The 22759-nt window shown below is 40.5% G+C and overlaps 1 protein-coding gene across 3 annotated transcripts in view; it reads right to left on the bottom strand.

Annotated features, from left to right (window-relative positions):
* grb10b (growth factor receptor-bound protein 10b) overlaps positions 1–22759 on the bottom strand; it is a 71857-nt gene that overhangs the window by 21599 nt on the left and 27499 nt on the right. For all 3 annotated transcript variants that reach the window (XM_034698592.1, XM_034698591.1, XM_034698590.1), the window contains exons 4-5: positions 18676–18976; positions 16270–16414 (exon numbers count right to left, since the gene is read on the bottom strand). In XM_034698592.1, the coding sequence (XP_034554483.1) occupies positions 16270–16414; positions 18676–18976 (446 nt within the window). The remainder of the gene's footprint in view (positions 1–16269; positions 16415–18675; positions 18977–22759) is intronic.

Below are 22759 nucleotides of genomic sequence, written 5' to 3'. Positions count from 1 at the left end.
GGTGGGAGGCGCTAGCCAAGAAAACTCTGCTGACTCATGAGGAAGGGACGGTGAACTGTCCCTTGTCATCCAATTACCGTGTCAAATTAAGACCTAAGACATAAAGGCCTGTCTGGACTCAGTGAAGCAAAAGAAGGCAGAAAGGGATTTGGTGGGCAGGGGACAGATGGAGGGAGGAGGTAGAGGAGGGGAAGTGATGGTATAGAGAGAAACGTAGGCGGGAAAGACGCCCAGTGAACACCAACAATACAGAGTCATGTACAGTGGAAGGCTGCCATCTCTGCCCCTGTGCAGCCATGCATTAGACCGTACACTGTATATTGGGTAGTTAGTTAGCCCACAGAGCCTGCTCTGTCTGTGAGGGATAATGGAGTCCTAACACCCACTCAGGATCACAAAGTTGAAGGTTGGAAAATTCTGGAGCTGAGCCGGGGTCAAATTTAATTAGCAAAGGAGGTCCAGTGGCACAAATTTAGGTCAGACTCCTAGAAAGGCCATGAAAGATTTTTATAAACAAAGACATATGCATCATATTGACCACAAACATGCAAATATCAGAGATCCTAAGGTAGAAGGGAGTCAAATGTTTATTTAGAGTTTAATGGAAACTGCTGCAGGTAGCGTCATGCTCAAGTTGGTGATTCAATTCCCCCCAATGCCTATTGTTGCACATATACCTGTCTATTAATCTACAGTCAGCATCTTTGTATTCACAGAATTCCATTAAAAGGCCAATAATTAAACAAATCCCCCTATCATAGTGGTTTGCATTGCATTACCTGCAGACCCAAACAGCTGATCAGTGCGCTGCAGGCAGAGGAACTATGTGTCATGTTCAAGAGTAGAGAAAAAATTATTGGGCTTTCTGAAGGCAAAGTAGAGTGCTGAAAAATTCACAAGTAGAGCATACACTTACATCCACATTAATGTTCTGGATGGAATTCCTTAGAAATAGCTACATTACATGGCAGAGCTCCCCCTGTCTGCAGGAGCTGGTGTCCCGGTTGTTAAGCTGCTTTCTCAACAAAGGGGCGGAGCTAACCGAGATCCCTTGGGGCTAACACAATCACTATTGACAAGTACCTCATACAACCCCACTTCAGAAAACCAAACTATCCAGTTTAAAGCATTTCAATAGACTTTCAGACAAATAAAGCTTTAAAAAAAGCTTCACAGTTACTTGTTTTGACTTTGACAGAACAACTGTCTTACATCAAATGGCCTTGCTCCATTTAATGGACCATTGTCTCTGAGTCTTATCTATTGGATGGTGCTTATCTCATAGTAATTAGTATAACAACAGTTAGATGAAAAGTAAAACATATCCATGTTTACTCAAGCTACTTTTGTAAACAGCGTGCACTTCCTTAAAGCCATCTAGACTTGGTTGTAGTGATGCAAGTACAGTCTCTCCTCTATTTACTGTCACTACCTGCTGAGCAAGGCCCCGCACGAAGCCAAATATTTTACCAACAGGAGTAAAAGTGGGGGCGGATGCTTAATTGTGCACCAGGGCTGATTGCCAGCAAACCCCAGGCAGCAAATGTCCTTTCAGACCAGTGCTGATTTGGAGCCATTGTCCAATTACAGCAGGAGGGCAGAGGGAGAGGGGCCGGTGAAATGTGATTGGGTGAACAAAGGGTGACATCACTGGCATGATATTGGAAATATAATGGAAATGTTCTACTCTTACAGCAAACATAGGCGACTTTGCACAATAGAATTTTGTCTGAATGAGAGACATTTCATTTTTTTTATTAAATAAAAAAGCACGCACTGAAGGTCACTTGTTTGCACATGCAATAAATTGAAATAATTTTGCATGTTAATAAAACAATAATGCAGTTATTGAAAAATAGCAGAAATTAAAAGTAATAAAAGTCAAAAGGAACAGAGAAAAAGAAACTTCAATATGAATGGAAACATCTAAAGGTCCGTGTGTCCTGTGGCTGTGAAGAGAGCACTACCAGCATCACAGGCAACTGCAAACAGTCATTTCCCATTCAGAGGAATCACAGTATGTCCCGCAGCTCTGTACAAACTGTCCCCAAACAGGGAGTTTTCTCAGGAGATGCCAAGATCACAGTGTCTCTCTGCCTCTCTCTCTCTCCTGACACAGATGCCAATGCCAGCCCTTTGAGTCCGGTTGCTTGTCTGTCTTTGTCTGACAATCCTCTGAAGAGGCTTTAAAGCTTCCCAACGTGTTCTTTGATACCAAAACTTTGAAGGCTAAAGCCATATTTCCAACTTTTTTTCTCCCTCCATGTGCCTGTTCACTGTCTGTTTTAGTGCTTAAGTATTCTTTAAGCCTTATTATTATTCAGCAACTAGACAAAACAAAACAGGGAGAGAAAAAAAGGATGACAGAAAACTTCTCTTTAGGTTCAGCCGGACTAATTTAATAACTTTGAGAATAATGAAGACTTCAAATCCTGGCTGTTTTAGGCGCTCTTTGAGTGCCTCTTTCTCTACTGCTCTCCTCCTGCTTGTTCGTCTTTCTGTCTTTCCTGACTTTCACAGCAGCAGCTTCAGAAATCTGAGCTGTCCTACTTTCCCTGAGAGAGAGAGAGAGAGAGAGAGAGAGAGAGAGAGAGAGAGAGAGAGAGAGAGAGAGAGAGAGAGAGAGAGAGAGAGCAGGAGATGCAGTCTCCATGACCTACATGAGTCCAGCAGCTCTGTTCAGCTTTGGCCAGATGAAATGCCTACAGGCAGCTACACATTGCTCCGTTTGTGAAACACATGGAGACTCAAACTCAGACACATGTGTTCTCAACTGTACTGAGACACATATAGGTACACTAGAGCACCCCTAAATACATTCTGTCTGATTAAGTTGTTTCTGTTGATTAAAAGACGTTTTAAAATCTATAGTGTTGTGCAGAGTCCGTATCAGCCAGGGGAAGATAAATGCACCAGCACACACATTTGATACTCCAACTATCTAAAACACAGAGACAGAGACAGAGGAGAGAGCAAACACTATCAGGGGTTCCCATTAGCTGCAGGAGTAAGGGGATCCTGCTCTATTAGCAGGGTGAAAGTTGTGGCTTCTAATCTTACACCGCCCGCCTTCTGGGACGGAGAGTGAGGGATGGACCATTAAAGGTGCATCATCCATGGAGTCTGGGTGGTCTTCATGACCAGTCTTTTATGAAGCCATTAATTTAGTCATGTTTAAAGCAGAAAGGACCAAGAAGATAATAAAATACAAGCTTTTTCTTACATCGAAGGCTTGTGGTTTACTGCCATTAACTAAAGTTAATGATTTAATATGCTCTATAAAGAATTTATTGTTTATGTGTCATAAAAAGTGGACTAGTATTGCAACACCTAGTGCACAATCAGATCTACTGAGACTAACAATCTGCCTGCACTGCTTTAATGATTGGTTGATAATTTGGACTGTACTTGCTCAGACTTTCCTAACAGCGGTGCAATGTCAGTTCTTCACATTAAAGTCTAAATCTCTTTTTCCAAACAGAAACAATGGGCAGCGTTGTTTTTGAGTACACATACTTTCTCAGTGCTTTAGTCAATTTACACATTTTGTATACAAACACATTTAACTGGATGAGACATTTTAGCCAGCTAGTAGTGTTAAAATTAACAGCAGCTAGGTTTGTAGCATGCAAAGCACCAGACAGAGAGCTGAGGGACAGATTTGTATCATACAATAGATTCTACTGGTTTTAAACCTTTAACCATAGACTGTATAAAACATGGATGTAGTCTCAATGATGACACCCATTGGTTTCTGAAGTCCATTGACTTTATTTTTTTAGACCAGAGGCAAGAGGGAAGAGAAGATGTTTGCTGATAGTTCAGCTATTGCTAAAAATGTTTGAATTCTGGTGGAATCATGACCAACATATGTTGAGCTCATGGAAATCTAGTGGTAGCTCATGCAACAGAGCCTCCTGACATCCTATGTCCACCATAGAAGAGCACTGGAGACACAGACTTGCAAACAATAACTTCTCTATTCAGTATTCCTCTGGTTCCATCATCACCTTTACTTGTTTTTACAGCGCTAGACTTCTACATGTTGTAAGTTTGCAGCCTAACCTGCTGTTTGTCATGCATTTTCTGTGTATCACACAGAATATGTAAAAAAGTGCAAATTTGACAGACAAAATAAGAGTGGGGTCTTCTTGATTGTAAATTGAAACTATGGCTATAAAGGGATAGCCCTTAAATTTTACTCACAGTTTACCACAGCGTGTCTTTCCTATGATTTCTCAGTGCTCATCTTATGTAGCAGCAAACTATTCTGAGCTCACTTTCGGATGCCTGTTAGAAGTAATATGTTATGTGTTTACTGTCGGTTTTAATGCATAATCACTCCAGCTGGATTTCATTTTGGATTTCATACGTACACACTGATGCTTTTAATTGGCTCAGGGCTATCATCACATGTAGTTTTCTACCACAGAGTAGCTGTTTGATGTTAGCTGCAGATGGCTCGGCGGTTGCTGTCACACTGACCTATTTTTACTGGAGGCATGCAAATTAATTTAGCATGTAACAGGACCATTTTAAACAGAAATTTTATGTCCTACAATCTGTATAAGTGGAATACTTCTTCTAAAAATCGGCCACAGAATAAGTCCCTCTTGGATAATCTTAATTATGGGACAAATTTCACATAACCAAAAAGGTCCTTGTGTGTGAGCTGTGAGACGTTGATCTGTTCCCTGGTGGCTCTCTGTTGTGCCAACTTTAAATTTGTATTTATTTAAACTGGACTAAAACTACAATTCATCACTGCAGCCTACCTAATTATTCAACAGGCCATGTGTATGCCTGTTAACGTGTGTGTGTGTGTGTGTGTGTGTGTGTGTGTGGCAGTAGCAGGTCGAGGCATGTTTCCATTTAGCAGCAGGGGATAAATATGGCTCTGACACATGACATGTTCCAGACTTGACCACAACCTGCCTGTCTCTTCTCCTGGTTACATTTATTCTCCAGCAGCCAAACAATTTGTATTTCACATCCCTGAAAACTGCAAATCCCTTCAGTCACTCAATAATACATGTGTACATGTTTGCATGTGTGTGTGTGTGTGTGTGTGTGTGTGTGTGTGTGTGTGTGTGTGTGTGTCTGCTTAAGTAAGAGAAAGACAGCAGGGGCAAGTTATGCTGACAAAGGCTTACTGTACTGCATGCATGCTCTCTTTACCTCTTCCACAAAGAGCATCAGATAACATGCAAGTGTGTGTGTGTGTGTGTGTGTGTGTGTGTGTGTGTGTGTGTGTGTGTGTGTGTGTGTGTGTGTGTGTGTGTGTGTGTGTGTGTGTGTGTGTGTGTGTGTGTGTGTGAGTGTGTGTGCACAAATATCTGTGCTCAGAGATCAAATTTGATGTTAAGAATAATGAGGCCAACAGGCACACATGAATAAAATATGCACACATGGATGCACAAGCTTAATAAAGCATCCTGTTGGAGCGCAATATTTACGTCCACATCAGCTGCAAATACTCACACAGATATAAACAATCTAAGAGGCATACACAGAACAAATTGCACACACACAAATACACCCTTCACATAAAAATATGACTAGTTGCTAATTCTGTCTCTGTGTGTGTTTGTATTTTACTTAAGGCTTCATTTAAAAGCTGCAGGAAGACAAAGCAAGAACATAGCACAGTATCACCTTTAGTCTGGCACAGTACGGCCTGCAAACCACATAAGCGAACAATGAGGAGCATACATACACAAACATCACCTCACACTCTCACATTATGTACTTTACATGCATAGTACGTATCCCTGCTTGCATGCAAAGACAAACATACAGACATTAAACACACACAATAAACAAACTGATCCTCCTGCAACTTTACTTTAAATGCACATACTTGTGCGCACCCTCACAGATGTTTCCACAAATCTAGGCCAGCAGTTTGGGCATCAACAGCATTCCACTCTGCTTTTCCGTTTACAGTGGAAAAATCTGACCTTTGACCCCGAGTATATCCAACACTGAGTAAGAAGGCAGATGAGGTATGCCATGCTTCAGCAGAGTGAAAAGAGGAATGATGGATTAGGGCCCGATATATAAGTTCAGGGTGTTTCTAGTTTATTTTCCCCTCTCTGTTGTCTTCCTCTCTGCAGCTGTAATGGATACGTTTAGTATTTATCATGGAGAAGTATTTTACTCAACTATTAAATGTTTTAGAACATATAAAGTGAATGATTAGAAACTTGAGATCACCCGTTGATTAATTTATTTCAATCTTTAAAGCTGTTATAAACGTTATCTTCATTTATTACTTGATTCTGTTTGGCCGGTGATGTAGAGCAACAGTTTACTATTCCCGGATCCCAGACTGTTGCTATGAAGAGCTGACATTGCTAGGGACACTGCTCTAATCACAGACTCTGGAGGACTAACTGTGGTCAAATCAATCCACAGGAAGAAGTCCATCTGATATGGACAACAGCAGGCTATTGCTATGGAGGCAGCTCAGGCTGTCGGTTTTAAAAATCTGTTTTAAATCAATAAAATCATTTTCATGATAGACTTATTCAGTAAGAAACCATGCAACAAGCAGGATAATGTATGGTGAGTGGGTTGCTATAGTGGAGGAACCTTTTAAGGTTCCATCCTGGTCATTATAAATTACCATTTGTACATGACATAAACAGTGAGTCATGATTACATGTAATACTATCAATTATAGACAAACCAAAAGTAAACCATTACCCAACTCTGCAGCAACTCTCAGCTAAAACACTGTAGTTGCTTTAGGCTACCTTTTTCAGTTAAAGGGCCATCAAGTCATTTTTAAATGCACTTCTACTGGTGGGATTTACATCTGCTGCAGGTTGCTATTTTATACAAAATGTTTTAAAAACAAATGCCTAATATAAATATAACATAATACAACTCCAGGAACAAACAGCAGGTAGAAAATGTTAGCACCCACCTGCAGATAAGGATTGTGAAGCATTTAACAGTTAAAGAGAAAGGTACTTTTCCCGGGGGTTGGTGGAGACCAAAATGGAAGTAAAAAAATTAGTTGTCAAACTTATGTTGGTCAGATGAATCGAAAACACGATTCCTTTTTAATGCTTATTTACAATGCCATTAAATACACTCTTAAAGCTGAATTAGCAACTGTCCAACATGTTAATATCTTCATAGGAGGATTATAGTCAAGTGTTATTGTGTAATTGAGGCCCAGGGGTCGTTTCCCATTCTGGCTCTTCTATGCAAAATATCCAATGTATCTTCCTGAAGTTCTCATTAAAGAAAAAGAGAGCGAACATGTTTTTTGTAAAAGGAGCAGGATATGTGGAAGCTTGGGAATAAGTTGTAAAACTTTCCGTATTTAAAAAATCAGCCAACCTAACAGGCTTTTAGATTCTAAGGTGAACCAGCATTATGAGAGAGTATGCAACATTTATAACTTGAAGCATTATGATTTTTTACAGTCTTTTGAGCAGCTTGTACTTTATAGTGCTTAGTTGCAAAGAGAGGCAGTCTGCTGTCTGTCTCATTACAGCATCACACCTTCCTTGTTACTTGTTTCACACCAGATTTATTTAAAAACAGCTCACATGATTTCTACAGTCTGATGTGAAGGCGGCACACAAGGTGAGCTCATCACTGAAGTTACTCTTCAGTAACTCTACATTTGATACAGGCAGCATTCATAAAACTGAGTTAAAGAGGTATCATAGCTTTGAAAACTCATGGACTCAATGAGGCAGAGTCACGCAAAGAGAGGGAGAGAGAAGGAGACAGACACAGAGAGAGAGGTGAGGAAAGGGGAGATGAGGTTGAGATTGATCAGCATCACCATCATTACAGCAAATGTTAATGATCCCTTCAGGGACTCTGTGGCTGAGCAGGTTCCAGGAATACGTTTAAGAGTAAAAAAGTAAATGGGAAAGGATTCTGAGAGAAATGTAAACTGCTTTGCATCTTTCTTAAAACAGAGAAAATAAAGAAAAGACTCAACTACTATTCCAACTCAATAATGTATGTGTCTGCAGGTAGAAGATACAGTATTTAAATATACATGTACATTTCTTTTTCTAATGATGATGACATTAACATCAGGGTTAGAACGAGCTCAAAAGATCACTGGATAGTATTTATAATGTAAGAAAATAAATTCCAATTCTTTGTGATAAACAATGTCATTTTTCATGCCAAATATTTGCTTGTTCGGGGTTAGTAATTTAAGTGATACTTGCTGATTTTATGTGTCATTTATGGCATCAAATGAGGAGCCTTTAGGTTGTGGATAAAAGCAGCACTTTGAAGATATTATTTTGGGTAAAGGAACATTGTGATGAGCTTTCTCCACCCTTTTTAAAAACATTTTTTGACTCTAATTGTTACTAATTCTGAAAATAATCTGCAGATTCATTTATAATTTGAACCTAATATTCAGTCCATATAGAGTAAGTAATATAATTGTTTTAAAGGAGGCAAGAATATATAGTACATTTTACATACTATTACACATACATATTACTAAAGTATATCTTATCTCTTATCTTATCTTATCTGATTCTGAGCTGCACGTATCTTAGTACTTTCCTGTTCCATCTACAAATAGGTTGCCTCAACCCAGACAGGATCACATATTTATGATCTAATACTGAAGACTTAAAGTTGTTGTAATTGTGTGGAAGCTAGAAAAGTGATCCAAAGTCTGCATTATAAAGAAAAAGCAGCACATTTTTTGTAAGACTTCTGTGACTGGACACGGATGCTGGTGCGGAGCACTAACAACCCATTTGCTAACATTATTAGTGCCAACACAACCTCACTGCTTGTCTGACACCATGCACTATTTTAGGAGTCTTACTTCTTTATGTGTGAATGAGTATTCATCTGATGAACTAAACTGACTCACGACACTCCGCACAGTACTCCTCCTCAACTCAGACGGAGAGGATTTTTTTTTAACTCAACTTAAAGTTTGGTGTGAATGACAGATGGAAAACGTGTGACACAGAAAGATAAACACTGACATACAGTTGGAGACACAGAGATATAGACGCACCAATAAGGGAGATTATGAAACCCAGACAGGGTGTGGGGATCTTGCCATACCATAGAGCTCAGTGAGCTACAGGACATCCAGTCCAAGTACAGTAAATCCAGCAAGATCTGGCAATCCAGTGATCAAAATCAGTGTTCCCACACTAGCAGGACTGGGGCCGCTCTGGGAACACGGTGTCCGAGTAAGAACATAACAGCACTTTCTACGGCACCACCGAGGACAGACTGTCACGATCCTGGCCTGAGAAAATTAATGGATATACAAGCTAACTGCCTCGCATTTAAAGGCTTCTTATAGGTTTGTCCATTGCACGACATGGATTACACTGGACAAGCTCCCACTATTTTCTTAAGAGTAGCATGCTTGTAGTACTTGCTTTATGCCCCTTTGGCTGTATATGGAAAGATGTTTGTAGATTTAGAATAACATTAAACAAAGATGATATTTGTAGTACCCCTTAGCAAGAACAGGAAGTCAATATAGTTGAGGTTTTGTGCAAATCTGTGCATGCTTTCACACATACCACACTGGACTGTAGCCAGTGCTCACAGATGGCAGTTTCATAGTTTGATATTCTTAATCATCATGCAGCTTTTCGACTACGCAGTTGTTCTAATCAAGATTTAGTCGTGTGTTTCATTCATGCCACACTTGAAAAAAAAACAGCTTTGCTTTGACGTTCGGTGCTGTAAGCGTTTCAGCAAACTTCTGCAGCATCTCCATGAAAGTATATGATTACATCAAATCAATATTGTGCTTTTTATAATGAATTAAAATATTCAACAATTGTGTTCCCATTTAGGAAATGTGCATCTTAAAGCTCCAGAGAGGAACTTTTGGTTTGTGTTGAGTTTTGCACCCCCCTCGAACAAAGCTGTACCTTTCACCTCTTTGTGCCAGCAAAGAAGGCTGTTTCTTTTGGGTGTGCTGTAAATCGCCTCGTCTGACACCTTCTCTGTGGCAGCAGGTTACAGGCACTAAAAACTACAACAAAGTAATTGTTAATCTAGCCTCTGAAGAACTGTTTGCTTTTGTAAGTCTTATAAAGGCATGAATACTCATAGTAGCTTTAGGAGACAAGCAGAAAAGAAAAATAAAGAGAAACAAGAGAAAAATAGGGTTAAAATTGTGAAAATGTAGAGAGACAGCAGAGAGAGAAGAGCAGAGGACAGTGAGGTAAGAGGGAATCATGTGTCCATGTTACATGGTGTACTCTGTGATTCCTGACAGCTCAATGCTGCGTCCTCACGCCTCCAGCACAGAGGCCAAGTAGTGAGGTAAGGAGGAACAGAGGGACACAAGTATGAGAGTCTGTCAGAAAGCGCCTGGAGGTCGGAAAATTCAGTAAACTAAACAGAGTAACTTCTCACCAGCAGTCTGGCAGACCGAGCTGCAGAGAGAGGGGTAGATACAAAGACAAAAAGCTGGAACAAAACGGAGAACATGTGGTTGAAATGATAAAGGTCAGAGCAATAATTTAACAGCCCACTATAGCACTTGACATACCTCTAAACAGATCACCCACTCCTCCTCACAGCTAAACCACTGGAGGGAGGAATACGTTTTTGCAAGTAAATCTCGTTACCAGAGGTCTGCATGCCTCTGGACCCCAAAGCACATGTGTGTGATGAGACGCCTCTGCAGGAGGGTTTTTTTCTCTCTCTCAGTGGAAAGGTGCTGAATTGAATTTCCACTGAAGAACAACCACAATGAGACATATTTTCCATTGCTATCAACAATGGATAGACACTGCCAATGCTGTAAATAGTTTACAGAGCTCACAAAGACAAACACACAAACACGCATGCATCTAAAAACAAACAGTCCCACATGCATGGGTGGATGCACAGTACACTCATAGGAGTTTACATGAGGGTGTATACTGTTTGAGCATGGTAAACATAGACAGTACATTACATTTTCCACTGCTCTTTCTTACTGCAGAAGCTTGATGGCCAATGCAAAAGACAACCTGTAAAGCTGTTTGTTCCTTATCACTGGAGCAGTTTGTGTCCACAGCAATGTTTAGGAGTCAGGACATCCTGAGAAGGTTTATGACAAAGCTTAAAAAATTTGGTATGGTCGGAGTAGTTTTAACTGCACAGATTTATTATATTCTAAACAGCTATTTATACACACATGTATTTATTTATGACATGTACTTATGCCTTTTATGGCGTGGTGTAAGTGTGTGGGCTTGCCTTTTTTTGTCCAACGGGAATTCAAGTGACGCAAAAAGACTCTTCTGTACGACCAAACAGGAAGCAGAAATTATGTTGTTGATTTAAATAAAAGACACTGTGAGAGGTTTTTATGTTTTATGTTGTGTTGATTCTGGTGAACCCTTTCAACTAAATCTGTAGTGGTTTTTGGGGATGAAGAATGCATTTCCTGTGAGAATTATCACCCAACGTTATAAAGATGCAGCTAAGCGTGCATTTGTTGTGGAAGCAAATTAAAGGTGACATATCATGCAAAATTGACTTTTTAATGGTTCTCTACCTGAAATATGTGTCCCTGGCATGTCTACAAACCCCCCGAGAATGAAAAAAATCCATTCTGCCCCTGTTCTGATTTCTCCACCTTTCTGTAAATGTGTGTGAAACGAGCCGTTTCAGACTTCCGTGTTTTTGTTACGTAACAACAATATCCGGTCTGTAACGGAGTCAGAGCTCGGACCTTGTTCAGCCCATAGACTGTATAAAATACAACTCAACCCCTCCTCCGTTTTTCATTCCCTGCACACATGTGTGCTAACAAGGAGCTTAGGAGGGAGGCATGCTAGTTGTAGGCTGTCTTAATAAACACAAAGGTCGGTTTTACTCCCCACGTCTGCAGATTTGAAGATCTAGTGGATGATTTTTATTTATCATGGAAAAGTGCTAGCGCTAGTTAGCATAGCTACATAGCTACATGTTTGTAGCTGTGTACCAAGACACACGTCGACATACTGATAAATAAAACAACAAGAAACACTAAATCTGTGACCAATCCTTCAGAAAGGTCCTGCTGCAGGTGCCTCTCCGTCAGGAACAGATTCTGGATCAGTTTCAGAGGGTTGAAGTAACGCGGTCTGTAAGCAATGTGTCTATTCAGCCAACATGTAAACATTAGATCAACGTGCTGGACAGCCGAGGCCACATCCACTTCCTGAGGGGGCGTGGTCAGAGAGAAAACAGAGTGTTCTGAGCAGGGCTGAAGAAGAGGGTTTTTCAGGCATGCCAAAATCTGATTTCAAAGTATTTTTTTGAGCATAAACTTTAAAGACATGTTTTGGAGACCTCTTAGACCTATGTATTTTGATGAAAAAGAGCGGAATATGTCACCTTTAATGGAATACAGAGTCTTCTTTTTAATACTACTAATAATAATGCTACTTTTTAGCAACATAAAATTATTAACAGTAATGTAAAAATGGCACTTAGCTGACAAAAGGTGATCCGAAGTACCTGTTAAACGTTATCCGTCACAGCCAGGGTGTGGTGATGTGGGTCTCAGACGATGTGTTTCAATAAATGTCCGGAAACATCCACACGGCTTAATTCATTTGTCCCCAAAGAGCAGTAAAGCATTCACACACTGGCATAAGAATAAAATACTGTCCATAGTCAGACTGCTCTTTTACAGAGCAAAGCCCTGTTTTTTAGAGCTTCTCCTTCTCAGACAATACTCTTACTTAATAGAGAACACACAGTACCAGTCAAAAGTTTGGAAACACCTTCTCATTCAATGGTTTGTATTTATTTAAATTAGTTTAGATTAATACCAAAGACATCAAAACTACGAAAGAACATATATGGAATTATCTAATGAACAAAAAAGTGTTAAACAAACTAGACAATGTTTTATATTTTAGATTCTGTAAAGTAGCCCCCTTTTTCCTTCATGACAGCTTTGCACACTCTTGGTATTCTCTCAGTCTGCTTCATGAAGTGGTCTCCTGGAATGGTTTCTAATTAACATGAGCCTTGTCAAGAGTTCATTTGTAGAATGACTTTCCTTCTTAATGTGTTTGAGACCATCAGTTGTGTTGTTCAGAGGTAGGGTTAGTACACAATGGATAGCCCTATTTGACTACTGTTGGAATCCAAATTATGGCAGAACCATAATATTTCATAGTTTGGATGTCTTCAGTATTAATCTACAATGTCAAAAAATACATAAATAAAGACCATTTAATGAGAAGGTGTTAAAACTTTTAACTGGTAGTGTATATCTTTTTGCTAACCCTGCTTCAGTATCACTTGAGTACAAACATTTTGTAAAATGAAAATCATCTGAAGATAAAAATGAAAGTGGAAGTCTAGACGTAGCCATTTCCAGGTAAGTGCTGAACACTGACTTGGCTTTTCCAACGAAAACTCAGGCACCAGAATTCAGAAGTAACCAATCTAGTCACTAATCTCAATGTAATAAGTAGGTCATGAAGAGATATCAGTGTTAGAGTGACTATTTCATAATCATATAAATCATAAAAATAAAGTGCCTTTGAAGTGTCAATCAATTCTTACTGAAGGAAGATCCTGGCACCGACTGAAAAGCTGAGCTAGACAGCTACGTTATGGAGTCATAACTATAATCAGTCAGACATTTAGTAGCTCCTGATAGTAAAATGGATACAGGTTGTTTATCTCTGAGCGCAGACACAGTATAACATAAATTCCTTTATGTTCATAGAAATAATTTACCTCCACTGCTTATCTAGAACTCCCCTGCACCACCTTCATCCCCCCGCTCCACTTCCTGGTCTTATACTGCACTCTTAACAGGCCGTCTGGGAATTCAAAAACTAACAGTATTCCCATCTCACGCATTTCAGTCAGCCTAATAAAACCTTTTTGTAAATATTAACCAGACCTGCCTGTTTTACTTGTACAGCGCCAGAGGGTTTTATCACAGCTTGTAATTCAATGCAGAACTCAAAACCACTTGGTTTGACATTAATCTTTGACCTATTTACCGTATGAACTAACATTTACCACAAGTGTTGAATTTATGCGGCAGCCAGTAACTCAAGCCTGCGACGTTCCCACAGAGGAAGAAACAACTTTCCCACTCGTAAGGCTTAGAAAGAAATTTAACCTCTCTAGTCTTAGTCCAACATTAAATATTTAGAGCTTTATTTATGTCACACATGGTAATTCAAAGCCAATACTTCCCCCACTCTTAAAGCATTCGCTGGATGCCACAGATTCATCAGTTCATCCAGTGATTTATGAGCTGACGTCTGAAAAACAGAGCGCGCCATATTAAACTCATGCTCTTTGGCAGTTTGGGATCACTCACCAAAACAGCCATGACCAGAACAGGCCAGGACCACAGCCAGGGGAGTATTTATGAGAAATAGTCCGCCCTCACATTACTGTAAGCTGGTATGTTACTGTAACCCGCATTGGCCTGCCCCATGTGAAGATCATTAAAAGTGACGATGGAGGGACTCTGACTTCCAGGAATAGACAGACCGGTCTCTAAATCTTCCTCAACAAATGAAGACACTAATGTAAACAGGCTGCGAGGACTGCAGCCATGTGTGGACTGTGCAGGTACACACACACACACACACACATACAAACACAGTGTCTGCTCCTCCACTCTTCACCTCGCTTTTTTCTCAGACAATGCCACAAACCCTTTGAGCACACATGAACTTTACAGCACTGTGGGATCACATGCAAGCAATCAACATGCCTCACATGAGCAAAGCATGGGGCGCATGTATGGCAGGGAAAAATTCCTGAATGCTCATTTTCAACGCAAAGATCTCCACTGAAGAGGCTGATTTATGATACTATCATACGACATTCTTAAAAATGAATGTTTCAAGTGGCTCATCACAGCTATTTAGATTTAGAGTTATTTCAACACCTGCCCCACACCAGTCGTTTTCCTCTAAAGTCATGCTCAGGGTGGGAAACTTAAATGCTGTTAGAATTTCATACTAGTTGCTTCTAGGTTGTAAGTCATATAAACTCTGGGTGTCTGACAATAAGCCTCTTTCACACATGATCTCCTGACATCTTGTAGATCATTTCAGGACTGTTAGGGTCTGTTTTTTTCAGGAACCTACAGGTCTCCCTTCCATCCATTATCTATACCACTTGTCCCATTCGGGTTTGCAGAGGGGGCTACCAGAGACATTCACACACACTCACACCTACAATTTAGAGTCACCAATTAACCTGATGAATGTGTCCTTGGAGAACCTGGAGGAGAACATGCAACCTCCATACAGAAAGGCCCCTGGCCAGCCAGGGTAATCGAACCAGTAACCTCCTTGCTGTGAGGCAACAGAGCTAAACCACTATGTAACAGAGACATGCTATTGGGACTTGAAATACCTTGTTTGGTTCAGGTGAGATGGGGTGACACTGTAAAGCCGTGTTCTGTAAAAGTGACTATTTCTAAGTTGTTATCACTACAACATATTTCAGGATGTTTCTGCAAGACAAACACGACAGCAGAAAAAATACTGACACCTTCTGAGCTCTAATGACTCCGCTCACTAACTTGCGGGGAATTCTCAACCCAAATTTCCTGCAGACATATTACCTTGGAGGTGGCAAGAAAAAGACTGGATAAAGGTGGGGTGAAAAATTGTGCAGTTTGCGTTCACACCTGCTGCTCTCTTGGATAAAGTCAGGACATTTTCAGGGGTGCAGAGCTTGTATGACGGGAGCGGAGCATACATGTATCTAGACAACTGCTTTGCGACTTAAAAGATAATTAAATTGAAATATGGCTAGATGCCCCTCAAGGTGTTTACTTCCAATCATCAGTTGTGGATCAAAAAACAGAAAATGATCAGGATTTGAGATAGACCTAGATTTGTACGACTGACAATCTGGAGTTCAGCAGTACAACAGTGTAAAAGTGAAACATGAAAGCAAAAGGCCACCATGTGAATATGGTGAAAGCAGAAACTCTATATCATTATGCATTATCCCCAGAAATCAACTGGTTTCAGCAAAGTGATTCTGTTATGATGACAAACAACAACAGTGTGATACTTGCAGAGCAAGCAAAGGCTAAAAAACACGTCATGCGAACATGTGTAATAAAAGCAGGTCAGTCGATGCCTCATATCCTGTTTCTCAAAGGGAAAAGCATCTGACTCGGTTTCTTGACTGCATCAAGACCTCACCTAATTATAATGTGTAGTAAAATATGAAACCCACAAGACTTCTGGAAAATAATAAACTGTTTTTCCCCAATAACCGAAACATGTCCCTGCAGGGTTGACTTACATATGTGCCAGAGGAGGGTTCTCCTGGAGGCAGGGAGCCCGGGCTGAGGACAGGGGAGCTGGCTGGACTGCAGAGCTCGGGGAAAGGGTTTGGGATGGCCGGGAGAGAAGATGTCCTCAGCTGCTGCTCCTCCTCCTGCAACCTCCTGGACAAACAAACAAAAAGAGAACATTTAAAGTGTGGTCAGAGATGCTGTGTGGCACAAGTACAAGGTCGTGACCTGAAAAAGCTTCATGAAAAGTCATGCAAGACAAAATTGGAATGGGAGCCGCTGATATATGTGAAACATGTGCTGAAAATAAAATTGGAGTTAATAAAGCATTGATGTACAGTATCTGAGCTCATGTCTGTTTCCATCTGATCTAGCTATAATGAACAGTCTCCCAGCAAGTGGAAATCACAGACCCCTGCAGCCGACTGGCTAATTTTCTGCAATATTTATCAGGCATCAATATTGGATCAAGACATCTCTTTAAAGCAGCTTTTAAATTAGGTCCATGTACTGTAAGGCCTGAGAGAGGAACGTTCATTTGACAGCTGATCATAAACTTTTCAGGATTTAGTCATTTTTCAAAAAATGGGAGGTCATTTAGTGAAACTCTAGCTGGGGATCTCACTGAGAGAATAACTGTAGAAGACTCTCTCTCTTTCTTTCTCTATCAAACTCTCTCTGTAGAGCCAAGTGAGTTCAAAAGAGAGCGGGCCTTTTGATGTTGTCCCATCTGAGCTTGAGAACAGGGTTATCCAGAGGTCAGGCCTGAATAATAAGATCTTCAGGGCCTTAGTCTGTGTGTGTGTGTGTGTGTGTGTATGTGTGTGTGTGTGTGTGTGTGTGTGTGCATGTGTGTGTGTGTGTGTGTGTGTGTGTGTGTGTGTGTGTGTGTGTGTGTGTGTGTGTGTGAGTGTGTGTGTGTGTGTGTGTGCATATGCATGTGTGTGTGTTTGAGAGAGAGGGAGCTCATAAAACAGAATATCCCACTACCTGATCATCCCTCCTCTGTTTCTGTCAAACCCTCCAGAGGCGGATAATAAGAGCTGACACCAGCTCTGTACTCTATGTATGCAGATATACTTCTGTTACCTGCTTCTGTATGCAAGTATGAGTTAGCACACCTGCCTCTGACTGTATACAACAACAGCAGGAGTGAGATTATGGGATGCCTCACTTCAAATTAAGAGAGACATTTGCACTTGGTGCTAAAACAATGTGAGTTTCTTACCTTTCTCCTCCTGCTGGTGCAGTTTGAGACAAAAAGGGAGTGACAGGGAGGAACGGGTCATTCAAGGGCTACAGATAGGGAGCGGGGAGGAGACGTTAGGCCCAATTATCGAGAGGGTGTGGAGGGATAACAGTGTATACTGAGAGGATTCCTTTCCAGTGTGGAGAGAAGAAAGGGTTGGAGTTCTGTATGTGTGTGTGGCTTTGCATGTGCAAATGTATGAGGCTAGAAGGAGGTAGCTTAAAACTCAGTAGCTGTATTTGAATGCATGTACTGTACCTGAGTGGCTTTTTAGAAAACACTTATGCTGGTATTAGTGTGGATGAATATCTTGATTTTTGGTAAAGGTTCTTAATACCTGAGGATTAGTTTGATACCCTTTTATTATTATTTAATGTTGCATGTCAGTGTCTACTCATATGTGAGTGAGAGCTGCGTGGAAATGTAATCATTAGTTAGAATTTTCATCACTTCCTTATCTAGCTGAACTTCTCAGTTCAGGCTGGAGCTAAAGCAACAGAATCTACAATAATCTGCTCCAATCAGATGTGTCTCAAACTAGGCTTAAAACGGAGGCTGATCAGTGGTAGCTGCTGTGTCGAACCACTTCAACCAAGATCTATTCACACTAAAGAATGTATCAAATCGAACCTGTGTACTTTGTAAAGCACTTTGGCCAACCTTGGTTGTTTGTATATGAGCAATATAAATAAAGTTTACTTAAATTAACTTGACTTTTGAGATGCCTCTTGAGGAAGCATGGACACTGGTTACTTATCTTTAGAGGATAGCCACCCATGAACATGTTTATTTCATGGGCAGTATAAAAGAGGTGCATGTTGCCTCGCATTTCAAAAGCCAAGCATATAATTCAGTTCCTTGTTTCTGCATTTTCTCTGGTGGCCAGCCGGGGGCAGCATCACTGAATGGACAAACAATGATTCTATAAAACCAGAAAAATGTCCCAACTCCTTTGTTGGTCTATAAACGTAATTTGCATTTTGCTAATGAATTTATGTTCTTCAGTTTTAATTCAAGTCTTCTTCACACCAGCATGATTGAATTTTGTAAATAATGGTTCCACTTAGAATAAAACTAAAAACAAAGCAGGGTATGCTTCAGAATGAAGCTCAGTGATGGTTTGCGATTAAGAATCTGGAAAGACTTCACGTTGTAAAATAGCTACCTGACAGCGAGGATGTGCATCGGTTGTGAGCGTCGAAGTCCACTTTGTGGTGAGTCAGTGGACGATGAGGAGGAAGAGGGTGGCTCTGGAGAGGCGTGGCTTAGAGTGTGTGAGTGCTGACCCTGCCGAGGCTGGCTGTGTTGTGTGTGATGCTGATTATGTTGTTGGTGGTGTGAGGAAGAGGTCTGTCCATTTTGCAGTAGCGGGGTGGACTCTGTCTGCTGGCCACTGCAGGTGGAGTACAGGCTCTCCAGCGATGAGTTCATATCATTCACCAGGGCCTCTAGATCGACATCATCCTCTGGAGGAGAGACACAGAGAAAGAGAGACATCAGGGACTGACTTTAAGGAGAAGCTGTGGGTAAAACTGTAGGGGAAATGCAAGAAGTTAATTTTCAAGCTGCATAGGAGAAGCAGACAAAGTGTAGGGACTGAAACACATTACTGAAGCTGGAAATAAACTCCAATAAAACCCAATAAAAGAAAACATTCCTATAAGCCTGCTGCTTAGGTTTAAAATACTCAAAGCTCATAAAAAATGAAGTCTGGATATTGTTGGGACTTTCCCTTTTCCGTTTCATTTTCTATCTCATTGCATTGTGGCCAGGATTTGAACCTGTGACCTCACTTTGCACCACCTTCATTCCAAGGAATACTAAAAAAGAAAAAAAGAAAAAAAACAGCATGTAGAAAACACAAAAGCACACACACAAGCACACACAATTGTAACCAGTTTTGCCAGAGTGCTCAATCAGCATGACTATCTCGACAACGTACATTGTGCTGTCCTGTGAGCCAAATCTCCAGGGATAACAGGTACGAGTACAAACCCGCCCATAACACTGTTCAACTCAAAGCAGCGAGGTTCACGGCGGAGGCAGCGCGCTGTAAGAGTCTGCTCTACATTCACTGCATGTATCAAATATTCTGCTTTTAAAGGTCTTTAAAGGCAGGAGGTGGAATTCTTTTCAGACGGGGGAATCTATCCTCAAAGCCGCCGTGAAAACCTCCAGGCACATTTGAATTCATGAAGTGAATTTTTCAACTGACACCAGCAGCATGTTGAATAAGTTTGAAGTGAGCTCGATTGAAGGAAGGCTCGCTCCCTTAATTGCTTCACGCTGTGAAAGTTTTATCATCAGGGTAAAGCTGGTGCCTAACTTTGCTCTTTTTAAATCACAATCTGCTGTAGTGGCTCATCTTATGATTAATAATTCTTCATTATGGAAGAGAAATCTATCTCATGAATTCATCATCAAACCTCTGTGTCCTAATCCCTTAACTGTACTGTAGGAGGCTGGAATGCCACAAGGGGGAGACAAACCCTTCCTCTGCTGGTATGAGTTTTTTTTCTGCTGTGGGGTTCATGTGAGGGAACCCACAGCAGATTTAAGGACACAACCTCACATTTAAACAACATTAATAACAGTTAACACAACAAGAAAGCTGTTGAAGAAGATTATAGGTTAGGATGAAGTCACATTGCTCCGCACACTTAATGACAGAGAATGATGTAAGCTTACAGCACCACTGATACTGACCTGATCTACTATATCCTTCTTTCTCGGCTGCCCTTTAATGTAATCCAGTTATTCGAATGCAACAAATCAATCATTTGAGGGCAGTAAATGTAAGGTTTAGCCCTATTTATGTTTTATTTTCCAGTTATTGTATTTATTTATTTATTTTTTTTTTTTTTCTTAATGAGAAAATGAAGAACAGACATTTTAAAGATTTTACCGGCTCCTCTTCCTAAAAATAAAAGCTTCACGTGTGAATAAATGGATGAATGAAAGCATATTAAGTGTTATTTTTAAACATTAATCATGCAGTTCACCGCCCCAACTCCAGGGCTTAAAATGTGCCATGTCCTGTATGACTCATGTAATTTCCCTACAGCTCAGGACAGCTGACAGCTGGATCATGAGAGGTGGTGTGAGGGTCATGCCACACTAAGGCAGCTAAAAGTCCTGCTGCTCAGCAGAAAGCTGACAAAGGAAAACAGCAGTCTGATTGATGTAAAATGTAAAGGAACTGGCTTAAATGTAGCCCCCCAGCCAAGCATGGAGTCAGCTTCCTGTGGAGGTGCACCTTTTTTTTTCATTTAATAAAAAAGGTCCCAGAGGGATCAACAAAAACAGAATCCACAGGTTAGCAGGTTATTAAACAATCCCCTCCCTGAATACAGCACCATGACCTAATCTCCAGCTCTGATGTTAGAAGCTATGTGCTGGAGCTAATGTGAGGAGCTTTTCAAGAAAACGTGTCAGGTAGCTGTATCACGGGTGACACTGAATCACAGGTGGTTAATCTGTAGGTATTAATAGTGACAGGTAAGCTGCGGCAGCTACTTATAGATAGCCTGGAGAGCTAAAGAGCTATATACCACAGGACACAGGATGCATACAAGGCCACAAGGGCAGGTCAGTGCAACTCTAGACAACTAACAGGATGTGGGAACATTGTCAGAATATATAACTGCATTTGTAAAAAAAAAAAAAAAAAAGTATAAATATAACTTCTTTTAGGATAACAAAGTCAAAAAAATTCTAAGGGTAAAACAGGCTACATCAAAACTGAGAAAATATTCCAAGAAGTCCTTTACCTCAAATCTATCATCTGCTCATCATGCAACATTCTCACTAGGTGTGACATGTGCCCTCAAGCTAGAGAGAGGAAACATTTTCTATTGATTCTGACCTGGTTTGGCCTCACGAGGGGAATGACAGATCTGTTATCATATAAAAAAAAAAAACACATCCCACTCACTCTCTCATGGACGTAGGATTTTGCGTCATTACTAGTCATACCCTCAAATCACCTATGCATGTCACAATCAGGCAAACAAAAGCCTGCGTCACAAGGACAGGTGCAAGACAGTTAGATTGATGACACAGACTGCATGCATGTGTGCAAGCACGCACACAGCTTTTAACCCATGAAGATTTGGACCAGGGGGACAACTGACTTGACTTGGAGTAAAGACGGTGTAAGTTCAGCCAGATAACTTGACTTTGGCAGGATCAAGTGACATTATTTCTGCCCACCAAACACACAGAGGTCACAGCTTGTAATAATATTAGAGGCATTAATTAGATCCTCTAAAATGATCAGAGCAGCTCAGGCAGCAGGAGCACGTACAGCTAGAGACAGAGCTGTGGACAGGGACATTCTGCAAGTGTGATGCACTTGCTTGGCATTGACAAAATTTGGCTCACAACAGTATGGAAAATATCACTGCACTACAAAGATCAACATGTTCTGAGTGTTATCATACAACCTTGATTCTTGAAGTTGGGACACTGTGTTACAAGTTGATAAAAACAGAATTTGATGTTTTGCTAATCATTCAAAGCATTTACTTATTTCAAAATAGTACAAAGACAATAAATCAAATGTTGACACTGAATGTTCTGAAAAATATAAACTAATTTAGAATTTGATGATTGGGAAAGGGACAATAAGACGCTGATAAAGTTGTGTAATGCTAAAAAGAAAACAAGGAGGAATATCTCCCAAATAATTTCCTCTATTTGCAACACGTAACATGTCTTGATATAAAAAAAAAAGGGCACTCCAGAAAGGCCAAGTCTTTCAGAAGTCAAGATGTGAAGAGGTTCACCACTCTGTGAAGAAATAGATTAGAGAATAATGTTCCTCGTTTTCCAAGTATTTCGAGATTTCATCACCTTCAGAAGAATATTATTAAAAGATTCAGAGATTCTGGACACATCTCTGCACAAATAGGACAAGGCCAAAAACTAACACTGGATGCATTAAAAACAGACATGACTGCAGTGGACATCACTGCAGTGGACATCAAAATCACCTTCAAAAACCACTGTCTGTGAACACAGTTTGTTACTGCATCCATAAGTGCAGAACAAAACTGCAGCATGCGAAAAGGAAACCATATACAAACGTAATCCAGAAATGTTGACAACTTCTTTGGGCCCAAGCCCATTCTTTTTTATCAACATTTTACACAATGAGCCAACTCTTTTGTAATTTAGGTAGTACTTAGCATGTCGCATGATGTAAAACAAAATTAAGATTGGTCCCCAACATCTAAAAGGCCTGTGTC

Source organism: Notolabrus celidotus, chromosome 12, assembly GCF_009762535.1.
Source record: "Notolabrus celidotus isolate fNotCel1 chromosome 12, fNotCel1.pri, whole genome shotgun sequence".
NCBI lineage: Eukaryota > Metazoa > Chordata > Actinopteri > Labriformes > Labridae > Notolabrus > Notolabrus celidotus.
Note: the sequence above shows the minus strand (reverse complement) of the source record. Positions and strands in the feature narration are given on the sequence as shown.